This window comes from Vipera ursinii (genome assembly GCF_947247035.1).
Source record: "Vipera ursinii genome assembly, chromosome: 3".
Lineage (NCBI taxonomy): Eukaryota > Metazoa > Chordata > Lepidosauria > Squamata > Viperidae > Vipera > Vipera ursinii.
Window position 1 is genome coordinate 151081313 of NC_139516.1, and position 14009 is coordinate 151095321.

At 36.8% G+C, this 14009-nt stretch overlaps 1 protein-coding gene across 1 annotated transcript; it reads left to right on the plus strand.

Annotated features, from left to right (window-relative positions):
- Window positions 1–8099: 8099 nt before the first annotated feature.
- NRSN1 (neurensin 1) lies at window positions 8100–9910 on the plus strand (the record flags this gene model as incomplete). The annotated part of the gene is made up of 2 exons (XM_083359509.1): window positions 8100–8291; window positions 9512–9910. The coding sequence occupies 2 exons, from the start codon at window positions 8100–8102 to the stop codon at window positions 9908–9910; spliced, it is 591 nt and encodes a 196-aa protein (XP_083215635.1).
- Between the last annotated feature and the right edge of the window lie 4099 nt (window positions 9911–14009).

Consider the following 14009-nt stretch of genomic DNA (forward strand, 5'->3'; position numbering starts at 1 on the left):
GTTGCTGGCCTTTAGCACCTTGGACAGCTCCCACTTGTGAGCGACAGGACAGAATGAAGGACATGGCGGGAGAAAAATTCACACTCTAAAAAAGACAGCAAAAGCTACCAGTTGTGGATTTCTTTCCTAATTGCTTCTTTTCTTCCTTTCAGGAAGGCAATGCTTCATTTATTTAGACCTCCCATGTCTAAATTCATTTATTATAAATTCATTTAGCCCTCCCATGTCTTCTAAAACTATCAGATTACTCCACCCCTTGAGTTTAGTGGAGGAGACTTAGAAGAATATATTCTGCCATTTTTGAAGAGTGCCCATCAAATATCTGATCATACAGATAATAACCATTACTTCTGTTATTATTTACAAAAATGAAATTCATATCACATTTTTAAAATGGCTTCTGCATAAAATGTATTGGCTGTCATGTTAGATTTTGTTTGATGTTATATTCACGTATTACAGTCTATTGTAAACATTATTATTATTTTGCTAAGGTAATGTCATGCATAGTATAATAACTCATGTCTTACTGTTGGATAACACAATTTCTCTAGCAGGCTTTGTGATTTGTTCACAGGCAATTCAGTATGTGATTCTAAGCTTAAAAAATAATCGTTCGGTGAATATGTGCTTTATGTGTCATTGATTTGTTCACAGGCAATTCAGTATGTGATTCTAAGCTTAAAAATAATCATTCGGTGAATATGTGCTTTATGTGTCATTGGCTAAAAATAAGAAAGTGTTTTCTTGATCAAACTTTTGGGGAAATGTAACAGAAATTTTCTTTTTTTTCCAGCTATAAAATAATAGTTTTAGAAGCATTTTCCTTGTGATGATGATTGCTCTGTAGAACATGAAAATATAACTAGCCAGTGGTATTATAAGTAAAACGCTATCTGCCCCTCCTAACTGGACCTCAAGGTTCATTTTTAAGTACGTTTTGCATTATTGGTAAGTGTTTTCACTGCCATATTAGTAAAATGTTACTGAAGTGTAGAGGTACTTAAATTTGTGCCCATCACTAAGGCGTCTATGTCCTTCTCAATGACAATAATAGTGTCCTTTGGAACTCCTTGCCTCTTTTCCATGCTGTGTATCTCATCTCCATTGCTAAAAGAAAAAACATTTTTTTAAATATAAAAAAATATTTCTTGCAGTTCCTCTGACTATATACATTGCTTCTTTGTATGGAAGGGGGCAGAAATGCAGAATCCATGAGCATAATGGACAGAGAATACCATTTGATAAAGAAATTAAAAATGTCTAAAGTTGTGGTATTAAGGTCATAGTTTTAGTCAAAGAAGTCATCTAGCTTAAGGAATTTGTTTTAGCTGTTTTTAACTTTAAAAAAATAGAAACATGGCATGACAGATTAGTATATAACAGTGATAATCAAGCAAAATTAATTAATTGTTCAATATCAATATATGGAAAATATTATCTGTATTTTTTTTCTCAGAACATATATTAATCATAATCTGAGCACACATGCATGTATGTATATAGATTGGTTTTACTTGAAAAATAAAACTTGGTATTTTAAATCAACTTGAATATCAATTATCAATTGGAAATAAAAATGATACTTTGGAAAATAGACACATGCATATAAGCTCTCATCCCAAAGTTATTAAAATTGCTTGCTTGAATAGAGAATGAGATCATTTGCACTGAGATCATTTGCACTGAGTTTTTATTTAGGCATTTTTTTAATGAACTGTTCTTTCTTGTTAGTGGTATTTACACTAAAACACAGTTTTTGGAATTTTTTTCTTAATATAAAAAGTATTATAGATCAGAAAGAGCAGTGTGCATAACATTAAAAGAAGCTCTATTTTCTTTATTTGTCCATACATTGATTGTGACAAGTTTTATTAATTTTTCTGTTAGTTTAGTGTTTAAATTAAGAATTATTTCTGGTTATTCATAAAAATGTCACAAATTGGGTTAGAAGAATTCATTTTAGTCTTTCTTCTTTCTCCAACTCTGTCCTGTACACTGCATATAGTTGATTTATTCACAAATTTGATTATGCCTACAACGTATCTCTGTAGTAAAATCATATTGGAAAATCATTCAAGACAGCTTTTACCATGGTAACTGAAGATGCTGTAGGATTACCTAATATGAAACTACATGTCCTAAAAAACTGATTGCATTTTTTGTCAATTTTTGGTGATCTTACTGATACTATTGTTTAGCCATAGTTATAAATGCTTGTACAAATTAAATTTAAAAATTGTTTTTCCTTTGGAAAACTGTTTTTTTCCCTTTGGACAGGCAAATGGTTTGTCATATTTTACCATTCATGTTTATCTGTGAAAACAGGCATCTGTTGTTACAGTTTCTTCCTCTGTAGTTATGGCAGCTTATTTTTCCTCTGCTTTGCTGATCAATTTACTTTCTTCCTCCTGCTAAAATTACTACTGTAATTTGTTGCTGGCTGTCCCTATTAGATTTGCTCAAGCATAAGACAAATAGCTGCCTTTATAAGATGGTATTATGAAATGGATTCACTGAATATGAATATTTACAGTTGATTTGAGAGCTTACTTAGGAAATTCCTTTAGCAACTCCTTTTATTTTCCTAATCCACAGTGTATCATTTTCAGAGAAAATCCAGATACCATTCTTGAATGCAATCACTCTCTTGCTGTGTTTTGCCTTTCCATTTTCTGTGATTGGCTTGTCCACACGTGGAGCAGGACACTATGGCTGCAAATGAACTTTGCACAGCTCCAAGCATTCTCTTCTCAGTTGAGAGGATTGCTTGCACTGCCAAGCTGATAGCAGAGAGTATTAAGTCCTTGATGTCAAGAGAGAAATGGATCCTCAGAAGAATCTGTCTCTATGACTCCGTTTGGCAGTCTATAACTTAAAACATTCTTTCTAACAAATTTTTATAAAAGTTCTACCTTGGATTCAACATCATGGATGTATATAGTCTGAAAGCTAGATACTTACCTGAACCCTTAATGTTCCAGAAATCTTTCTGGGTATTCTCCCTAAAGCTATTAAAGGGTGGTCATTTTTTAATAATGACACTTCAGTAGTGGATTATTATCCCAAGAGGGTTCATCATGTACCATATTATTTTTTCATTCCAGACAAAGGTCTTTTGTTTTTTTTCCCATGCATTTTATAGCCTGTGCCAGAGGTCTCCAAATTTGACAACTTTAAAACTTGTGGGCTTCAACTCACAGAATTCCTCAGCTGGGAGTTCTAAGAGTTGAAGTCATTTCATTTCATTTCATTTATTGGATTTCTATACCGCCCTTCTCCCTAGGGACTCAGGGCGGTTCACAGGGCATATATAAATAGGTATACAAACATTAAAAGAAAATTAAACCATGCCCAATTAAAATACAACAATAGTAAAATAATAAAACCAATTAAAAAACCCATATTCCCCTTCAGGCCAGACCAGCTAACTCAAACAAGTGGGTCTTCAACCCGCGACGGAAGGATCGGAGGTCCGATGCCATCCGGAGCTCAACCGGCAGTTGGTTCCATAGTGCCGGGGCACCCACAGAGAAGGCCCTCCCCCTGGGGGCCACCAGTCGACATTCCCTGACTGGAGGCACCCTGAGGAGGCCCTCTCTGTGGGCACGCACAGGGCGGAGGGGAGTTGACGCCGGCAGCAGGTGGTCCTCGAGGTATCCCGGACCCATGCCATGTAAGGACTTAAAGATCATAACCAAGACCTTGAACCTCACCCGGAAGACAACTGGTAACCAATGCAGCTCGCGGAGCAAAGGTGTAACATGGGAATACCGGGAAACTCCCAAGACAACTCTCGCGGCCGCATTCCACAAAAAGTTGCCAAGTTTGGAGAGCCCTGTGCCTATTGATTTATAATTTTATAATGTTGGAAGAGCTGCTTTTATTCAATATCCCTCCAGTGTTTACTGCAAGTGTTGCATTCATTGTCTACCATTTTAATTTTTAGTCTTATGTAATTTCTGTAATTTTAGATGAACTAAAATTAAAATACCTGTATGATTTCCCCAATACAATTACTCAATATATATTTTTACTTATTTAGATTTTTTTAATCCACCCTTTATTATTTTTACAATATACATACCTAATACTCCTTCCTCCTCCTATTTTTCCCACAACAATAATCCTGTGAAGTAAATTTGACTGAGAGAGAATCCAAAGTTCCTCAGCAATGAATTATGAAGCATACCAAGTTGAACTTTGCTTTACATGAAATACCAATTGGACCAATAGATCACATCAAAAATTGAATACATTCAACATCTGTGAGAGTTGGTAGTAGATGGATGCTATTGCTTAGCCAAAATCCAAGTGGGAAATGAGTTTCCACATCATTTTTAATAAGCAAGTTTTGACAGAATACCTCACTGAATCTGTCACTGATAAATGAGCCATGAATTGCTTCCTTCCCAAAGTTACATACTGGATGGACTGGAATACACCTATTGTTAAGGATGATTTATATCGCCAGTAGTGCATATAAATAATGCTATATGAGTTTGACTGCCTCCAAGAAATGTCCACCAGATAAATATGGGACATTGTTCAGTGGCCATGATCACTGACTTTGATTCAGAATGAATTAGATTGATAATGTGTGCAGTATTATAAAGAGATATATTATTGTTCTCATTGATATTTCTTTCTCATTGGTGGAGGGAGAAAAGGAAATCGAAGATTAGCGAGAGATAGGATGCTACATTAGAACGATTGTGCGATCTTTTGAATTAACTGCTTTCTCTCCAATTAGGAAGTCTAGAGTCTAAAGAAATTCCAACTGTCCTATAGACAGCAAAATTAACACTAACAAAAGATGATGTTACCAACCACAGCCGTAGTAGTGTGTGAACTTTGTCAGACTGAATAGACTGTTGCTAAAGTGTGCACAAATGGGTTAAATACACAGCAAGGGCTTCATCAGCCTATGGATGAAGTTGATAACATTTGTGTGGGTTATTGATTGCTTTATCACATTTGCCAGAGCAGATTGCAGTGAGCCCAGTTGCCAGTGGAAAGGTTTTGATATATCACTACTTCAAGTGTAATTCTATGATAGCTAAATCAACTTTCAATGAACTGCAAATATCATTTCCTAAAGGGTAGCCAGGTTATCTGTTGCGATAAAAGCAGGGTCATAGGTCAGTGCTTTAAATTTAACATCACTGAGATATTATCTTCCGCAGTAGATAATTGTGCAAATAATAAAGTTTATGCCACATGGTAAGTTTTAAGATTAGTCTTTGTTATTATTAGCCTTATTAACCTAACAGTATTAACAGTATTTATAGGCTGACAGTACAATTATTAACAGTATTTAGAGGCCAACTTATTACAGAATGGATGTCTCACAAGAAGAAATAATTGAATTAAGAAGAAGAAGAAATAATTGAATTATTTAAAGTACAACAATAACAAATGTTAAACACCATGTGGTTGCTAAAACCAGCTAAAAAGTAAAGCAGAGAAAGTGGTGTGGGAAAATTTAAAAGGAAAATGCAGTTGTCAGGCAATTAACTCTCTTGCCCCCAAAATCATCATTCAGTCCAATCTTTTGTGAAGAACCAAGTGCTATAAAGACAGACGGCTTATGCATATTCAAAGGACTTGTTGGCTGTAATTCAATTGGGTAGAACTAAAGTTGGACAAGCAATTGTATCTCTCTGTCCAAGTTTCTGGTTTGAGTTCAATATATTTCAGAATTCTTTGCCAATGCAGTAATTTCTTCACATGTGATACAGCTTTTCTATTGCTATTGCTACTCCAAAAAAGAAGCCACAAACATATTATTCCCCCCACAACTACAAGAGTTTGTCTCTACAATAAATACTGTGGCTACGGACTCATAATTCCAATGCAAGAGTGATTCAAGTTGGCATGTCCATCAAATATATTATACATGCTCTTTCCTTGCCCTGATGCAACAAGCCATCCTCACAAATAACTCCACATACAATATTGAGTCATAAATTGCCCATTCAAAGGACAGTTCATGATAAAAGAAAGTAATAGAACATCAGAGCAAATATTTACCAATACTGTTTTTAAAAGACTTGAATAACATTAACAACCAATATTATGGACTTTGAAATTCTCTGGAGGTTTTAAATTCAAGCTATTGAAAAAAGCGTTTGCACATTAAAAAAAAGGAATCAATCTGTTACAGCCAAAAAAGACAATTTTATACAAAATTGCTGTCCTATGCTCGTTAACAAAACATAACTCATAAGAGGTTGAAACAATACAGTGCACATTTACCCCAAACCTTGATATAATCTGTTGAATTTGAGGATGGTTGTCATAGTGATGAAAATATCAGGATCTATGCAAGGTTTTGTCATTTGAAACTGATTGCCTTCTGATTTTCATATAATTTAAATATGAAGGTTGGTGTTCTTCCCCTTCACAATTTATCTGAGCAGCAAATTGTTTTGCAGCAAATTGTTCTAATTGCCTAATTGAAAAGGGGTGTAATATCTGAACTCATTATAAGAATAAACTTAAAAACAAGAGTAGTGAGACGTTTCAATCAAAATGTTTCAGGGAGTTCTATAAAAGGAAATCACATCCAGTTTTAGGTAGGAAGTGCAGTGATTCACTTCAGATTCTGTTGATCTTCACACTTCACACTTTTTTTTAACATTCTTCCGATTAAACTCATTTTCATGATTCAGTGCTTGACTATATTCACAGCTCCATTAGGCCTGCAATAATCTCAACCATATGACTTTTGGGTTTTGCCTGAAATCATATTCTAGTTATTTATAAATATGAATGGATTTAAAATTTAAGAGTCTTAGATGCTATATTTATTAACAATAAAGAATCTTATGGATTGAGTATACAGTATGACCTGAGAAAAGTTTGCAAGCATTTTTCCTGCACATTGGTTTGGTATGCCAGTACAGAAAAACTATGAATGATACAGACATTTTTTTCAGTGACTATAGCAACATGAAAAGCTTTCTTATATTGAAGAAATATAAGTCAGTAATGGTCAATACTGTCGGATTTACTAAGTGGGTCTAAGATATAGTTTCGTTTTGCTTAATGTGTGGACAAAAGTGAACTATACTGCTCTCTAAGCCACAGTTTATAGCATGTTATGTTAACCATGCCAATTTAACAAACTATACTTTATAGTTTTGGAAATTATGTTTAGGACAATATACCAAGCAAACTATGTCTGCTAAATGGTTTAGCTAATATTGATCACCTGCTCTAAACCCAGAGGACTCTGGGTGGTGTAAAGAAATGCAATAAAATAAAAAATACATAATCATAAAACCCCAATAATAAAAAATGATAAAAATGATAAAATAAAAAATAAAGAACATGAATGTCTCTACTCAGAATCCTTAGGCACTATAATCTTGCTAAAACAATACCACGATTTAATTGATTGGTTTGAGGCTTTGATTGAGGCTGTGCATATTTTATAGGAGAAGGCCTGTCACCCAACCCATAATCCACAAACCTCATAAAGTGTTGATGGGGGAGTGGACTTTTAACAGGTCCTCTCTAAATTATTGACCCAGTCATCTAGAAAATAAGAGGTCTGAAAGAACCCATAAGCATGTGTTGGTGTTATTTTAAGAACCAGCTATTCTAATCTAAATGTTGTTGTTAGCTGCAAAGTCGTGTCCGACTCATTGCGACCCTATGGACAATGTTCCTCCAGGCCTTTCTGTCCTCTACCATCTGCTGGAGTCCATTTAAGCTCACGCCTACTGCTTCAGTGACTCCATCCAGCCACCTCATTCTTTGTCGTCCCCTCAATCTTTCCCAGCATTAGGCTCTTCTCCAGTGAGTCCTTCCTTCTCATTAGGTGGCCAAAGTATTTGAGTTTTAGCTTCAGGATCTGGCCTTCTAAAGAGCAGTCAGGGTTGATCTCCTCTAGGACTGACCGGTTTGATCACCTTGCAGTCCAAGGGACTCGCAGGAGTCTTATCTAAATATCTAACACTAAATATATTTCATTGGAAAATTTCTCTGGTGAGGTTTTTCAACTTTTTAGAGATCATGTTGATGATTAGCCCAACCCGATTCTAGCTCTGTGGGATCCCAGTGTCCATTCTGTCTCATTGCAGGTGGGAAGGATGAGTGCATATGCTGACATTTATGCATCAAAGCAAGGACATCAGGGTTCCACTGAAGGTGGTTACCAGCGCTATGGAGTTCGCTCTTACCTGCACCAGTTTTATGAAGACTGCACAGGATCCATTTGGGAGTATGATGATGATTTTCAGATCCAGAGGTCACCCAACAAGTGGAGCTCTACATTTTGGAAGGTACAGCTCCTACCCAATAATCGTCTTGCAGCAGATCTGTGGAGTCTTGACTCCAAAAACCTCACAACCCATCGTCACTAATGACTGATGAGTTTTTAGCTTTTCTATTATAACTTGGTTGTTAATAACTTCAATGGAAAGGTGGGGTGTTTATTTAATAAATCAGTAAATACACAATGTATTTATTCTCAACTGTCCATCTCCTTCTATTTTGAAAGCAGAAAACTGGAAGGCTTTGATGTGGCATGTTAGGCCAAATGGTAGATACAAGCTATCTTCATTAAACTCACTATATTCTAAACCAGGGGTCCCCAACCCCCGATCTGTGGACCGGTACCGATCCGCGGCATGCCAGCAACCGGTCCGCACAAACAAGCAAAGCCCCATCCCGGGATGCAGGCAGCACATAAAACCACACACTCTCCTGTCCACAGAAAAACCTCTCTCCATGTAACCGGTCCCTGGTGCCCAAAGGTTTGGGGACCTCTGTTCTAAACTATTCCCCCTTCAAGGTACAGGAATCTGTTCTGGAATATAAAAAAGATCAGATGTTCAAAATGAATATTGAACCAAAAAGCAGCCCTTTTTCTTTCAGAATAAATTGTCCCAAATTCCATTATTGGGATAGTAATAAAAGGAAAATACAGCATTCAAATTAGAAATGCAAATGTTTACAGGAAGGATAATTTTTATTAAATCAAAAGCTCATACACACACACACACACACACACATACACATGTGTGTGTGTAAATTACTAACAAAGAATTTAGGGAGGCTGATATGCATTTTGGACTCATTAGTCCTCATCAGTCAGTCATACCCTTCTGAGATTCGGACCTGGGCTGCTTGCACGTTAGGCAGTGTTTTTACTTCTTGAGCCACAGGTTCTCTCTCGCTTTGTTAGCCTTTTTGCAAGGGGAGAAATATGTGTCATATGTTAACTCTTAGATTACCTTGCTAGGCCCCAAACATGGGGCAAATCTTTATTTCCTGTTTTCAGCCTTATCTCAAAGGCCAGCAAAACTCCAAACTTTTCCACAAGAGAACAGATTCATCCGTCAACAGGATGAAAGCCTTAAGCAACTTAAGTTTCATAGAAGTGACTATAAATACCAGTGACACATTAGGTATGTTTAACATCTAAGACTATAGCCACAAAGCAAAAGCCATTAGAATAGAAAATTGCCTTGTTGATTTCTGAACTCTCTCTATTTTTCAGGTTGGACTCATCTCGGGGACAATGTTTATGCTGACAGGGATCATAGTTCTTGTAGTAGGGTTTCTGGTAACCCCCAAAATTGAAGCCCTTGGAGTAGAAGATTTTGTGGTAGTGGATACCCATGCTGTCCAATTTAACAGAGCCCTTGATGTGTGCAAGTTGGCAGGAGCAATATTATTTTGCATTGGAGGGACCACGATGGCAGCCTGTTTACTTATGTCTGCATTTGCAAAAAGCTATTCCAAAGAAGAAAAGTACCTGCAACAGAAATTTAAAGAGAGAATAGCAGATATGAAAGCCCAAACATACCCAGTCACAAAAGCCCCAGCGCCTGGAGAATCCAAGATACCCGTTACGTTGTCTAAAGTTCAAAATATCCAGCCCTTATCTGAGACCTGATTCCTCTTCTCTCTATCCTAACACACCCTTCTTGTGAATTTGAAAAGGTTGCCTTGATTAGCACTTCAACCTGGGTTTGCAGTGCGGCAGTTCTGCACTCAGCAGGAAAAGAGGCAGGCAGGGGGTGAAAAAAAAACCTATTTTGATAGGAACTACAGGAACGATAAGGAAGTGAAGGTTCAGCTATCACTGGTTTCAATACAGCGTTGTTGTGTATGTTGTGAAGGGTTGTTTTTTTTGTTCTCCCCTTCCAGAACATGGTTCATTCTTCTCCACTTATCTCTTCCTTGTTACATATTTTATTCCTTTTAAATAATGAATATGTCTGTCTGTTTAGTGTGAACAATTTGAATCGTGTCCTGTTCAAAAAGAACTGTCAGAGTCCCACAAAAACTCTGTGTGTGTGTGTGTGTACCAGACAGTAGAAAGCAGGCAATTTCTGTTTCTATTAGACATGTTTATTCTCCTGGAGTGCAAGCAGAAGCACACCTTGTGCAAACATTTTTTTTAAAAAAAAGCCATCATATGCATGTGATTCTATTTTTTTTAATACCCAAAGCTTTCTATCCATTCTAAATTTAGAAATTTAAACCCCTTTATCTTTGGCCTTCAAAGCCTCTTCCTATTGCAATTGTGGTTTTTCAGCTTGCCACTCTTTTGAGAAGGGAACACAATTTGCTTGTGTTTTGTATCTCAGAGAGGCTTAATACTGTTTTAAAGACATAGAAAAACTCACTCCCCAAACCAGAAAACCACAGTCACTTCCTCTTGCACAGTGCAGCCCGCTCTTTCTTCACCATGCAAATTCATTCCCAACCATTCTATATAACAACAGTAGCAAATGACAGTGCGACTTTTAAGTCAAAATATATAATATTGAAGGCCAGTAATTTTATCATATTTATCAAAAGCTCATCTTTTTAAAGAGATTACAATGTTTTTAATCGTTGAAAGAAAGGCTGCATCAAACCGATTTCTTCTGGGGTCATTCTCAATCCCTCAGCCAACATATATCTTTATTTTTTTAACTCTCCATTTGTATTAACATCCACCAAGGCTATTATGAAAGGTGCCCAGTGTTTAGCATGGAAAAGAATACAGAGTTAATTAACTCAGTGGCAAGTCTGGCCTTGAGCCCTTATGAAGAAAAGAAAAAATGGTCTGGTTATGCTAGACAGGGTGCACAGTTTTACTAGAACAAGGCAAGGGCAATAAAAAAATTTCATCCCAGGCATTTGGATGTGTACATAGAGCTCTTATACTGTACATAGGCATATGGAAATTCTTCCTTTTAATGTCACAGTCATCAAAGACATACTACAACAGCATCAAATAACCAGAGGAGCAAGAACCAGAACTTTGTATCTCCCTCGACATCCAAAGCAGTAAAAGAGGGAGTAAAGAAGAATGTCACATACATACATACATACATACATACATACCTGCATATACAGAGAGAGAAAGCCAGAGCAAGATTGGCCTACTCCATTTGTGAACCACCATCAACCAACAACAACATCCCTATCCGTGATTTGTTATTAATTTCAGCAGGACTGTTGTAGGGAAAATGTCAGGAAGTATCACATTTAGTTTGATGTCTGGGATATTCTTCCATCTTTCCTTGAATCTGTTGGATCTTGAGTTGAAGTACCAGATATTACATTTCTGATTAAGAAAGCAAGCTTTTCCTTAAGCAGAGAACAGTTGTGAAAATGCTTACTTACTGTTTTACCTTGTCATTAAAAATATAAATCGCACCTGTCTCAAGGGACAGTTACTCTCAACACTTTAATCAATGGAACTAAAAAAAAACCTATGTAAAAATGTGAACTTTGTATTATTTGACAACATGTGTTCCCCTACAATTCCGTATATTTTTTCCAATGGACTAATAAAATTATTGAGAACTAGCTTTCTTGATGAGGGATTGATTGATTGATTGATTGATTGATTGATTGATTTATAACTATTCAATGTTCACAGTGTCACCTAGGAGTTACTGACTGGGTTCACACATTGTATGTTTAACCTTAGTTTATTAAGCAAGTTACAGTTGTTTGGATTCACAAAACACATTAAGCTATACATTAAATAAACAATGCTATGATTCAGAGTAATTTGTCAACTTTATTTTATGGAAGTTGGGGAAAGGAAACACACAGTTTTACAGTGATGTCTCAGAAGCAGCTTTGGGGGGAAATGGCAATTGGACTTCAGTTCTACAATAAAATTGAAATAGCTTGTTGGATGAGAAGTGAAAAGTTTTCAAAGAAAAAAACCAAGAAAATCCAGTTGCCTTTTGGAAAAAGCACCTTTGGGACAGCCATGACCTGGCTGCAAAGTTTAACCTAAGAAACCTTTAAGAAGGTTATTGTTGTTGTTTGCAAAACAGCTAGACAAATACACACAGCATATACTGAAAACACAAGCCTGAGAGATTTTGTTATTTTAGGAACTGCCATAGCTCAGACATGGAACCCTAACCATAGGTTTTGTATTCTGTCACCAATTAGCTGAAAGGAGCACTTCATGGAGCTTCATTAGACTGAGGTAGAAAGATAAGAAGCACAATTATGACACTAACTCTTATCTTTAATGTAGGGTTACATAAACACTTGCAAGACTGTATTTTTTTTCCTTCCTCTCCTTTTATTCTCTGAAAAACTAGGGAGGATTCTGTTGTAAAGTGTGCGGCCACATGGACACAAGAATGAGACAGGGTACACGAACTGTTCCTTTTATTGATCACATAATGGAAGCACAGTCCTACCCTCGTCAATCCCTTATATACTACTGATGCCCGACGAGCTGACCAACCCGATTGCTCTGTTTTCCCGCCGGCCAGGTAACACCCAACCCAGTGTAGTATATTTCCTGCCAGACAGGTTTACCAATCACATCACCTGAGTGATGCCAGTGATGTTAGGTTGGCTGTGCCAGCCAAGCATCCTACATACACAACAGATTCCTTCTGAAATGCTTCCTATGCCCCCTCCTCCTCCCTGTGGACTGAGATTCCTTTTACAGGACAGTTGTTCAATCTGTGGCTCTTCTCCCTGCCAAGGTCATTCCCAAATAACAGAATAACAGAGTTGGAAGGTACCTTGGAGGTCCTCTAGTCCAACCCCCCCTGCTCAAGCAGTAAACTACACAGTTTCAGACAAATGGTTGTCCAAACTCTTGTAAACCTCCAATGTTGGAGCATTCACAACTTTTGGGGGCAAATCATTCCACTGTCAGAAAAGTTTTCCTTAGTTCTAGTTGGTTCTCTCCTGGATTAGTTTGCATGAGCAGTAGTGATGACAATCGTGCAGCCCACTTCAAAGTATTTAGAGGGGCTGGCAAATAGAAAGGTATCATGGGAAAATGCCCTCAGCTACAAACGTCATGGGAAATGTTACGCACTCCACTGCCCCACAACATCCTTTTCTGCATTAAAAAGTTAATCACAGCAGTCAATCTTATGGGAGGAGAGACTGCAGCTATTATTAAGACAAGGTATCTGAAATATGTGAGACAGAAAAATAACTGGGTAAGAATTTTGGTAATTTTTGAAATACTTCAAGAAGTAATTCAGTAATTCCTCAAGAGGTAATTCTATAAAATGATTCTATCACTCTTTTCTTAGGATGTACTTTAGAGCCATTATAGCAAACCTTAACTGTAAGTCTGATCTTGCTGTTTTCATGGATGTCTTATTCACTGTAGTTTTTCCTCACTTCTGTCAAGAAGGCAACATAAGGGCAATAGGAAGATAGGGCTCTGTGGCCTTTCCAATGGAACTTTGATTAAAGACTGGGAAGAACAGAAATGTGACATTTTGAGTCTCCCGGTGGAGTTCCATGAAGGACATTCATAGTGACATCTGAGATAGTCACCATATTTTTCAGTTGCATTTTGATAGCATAGTGTCTTGAAGTTAGATTGAAAAAATAATTTACATGAATTTCTAGGAGAAAAAAACCCTAAAGCTGTCAAGAAGAGTATTGTTCAGAAAAGGGCAGATGTGTTATCAAACAGCAAAGTTGACATGAATGAAAAGCCCTCTAGAATTTCAATGTTTTGGCATATTTGGTCAATACAAATTCTAAAACTTGGG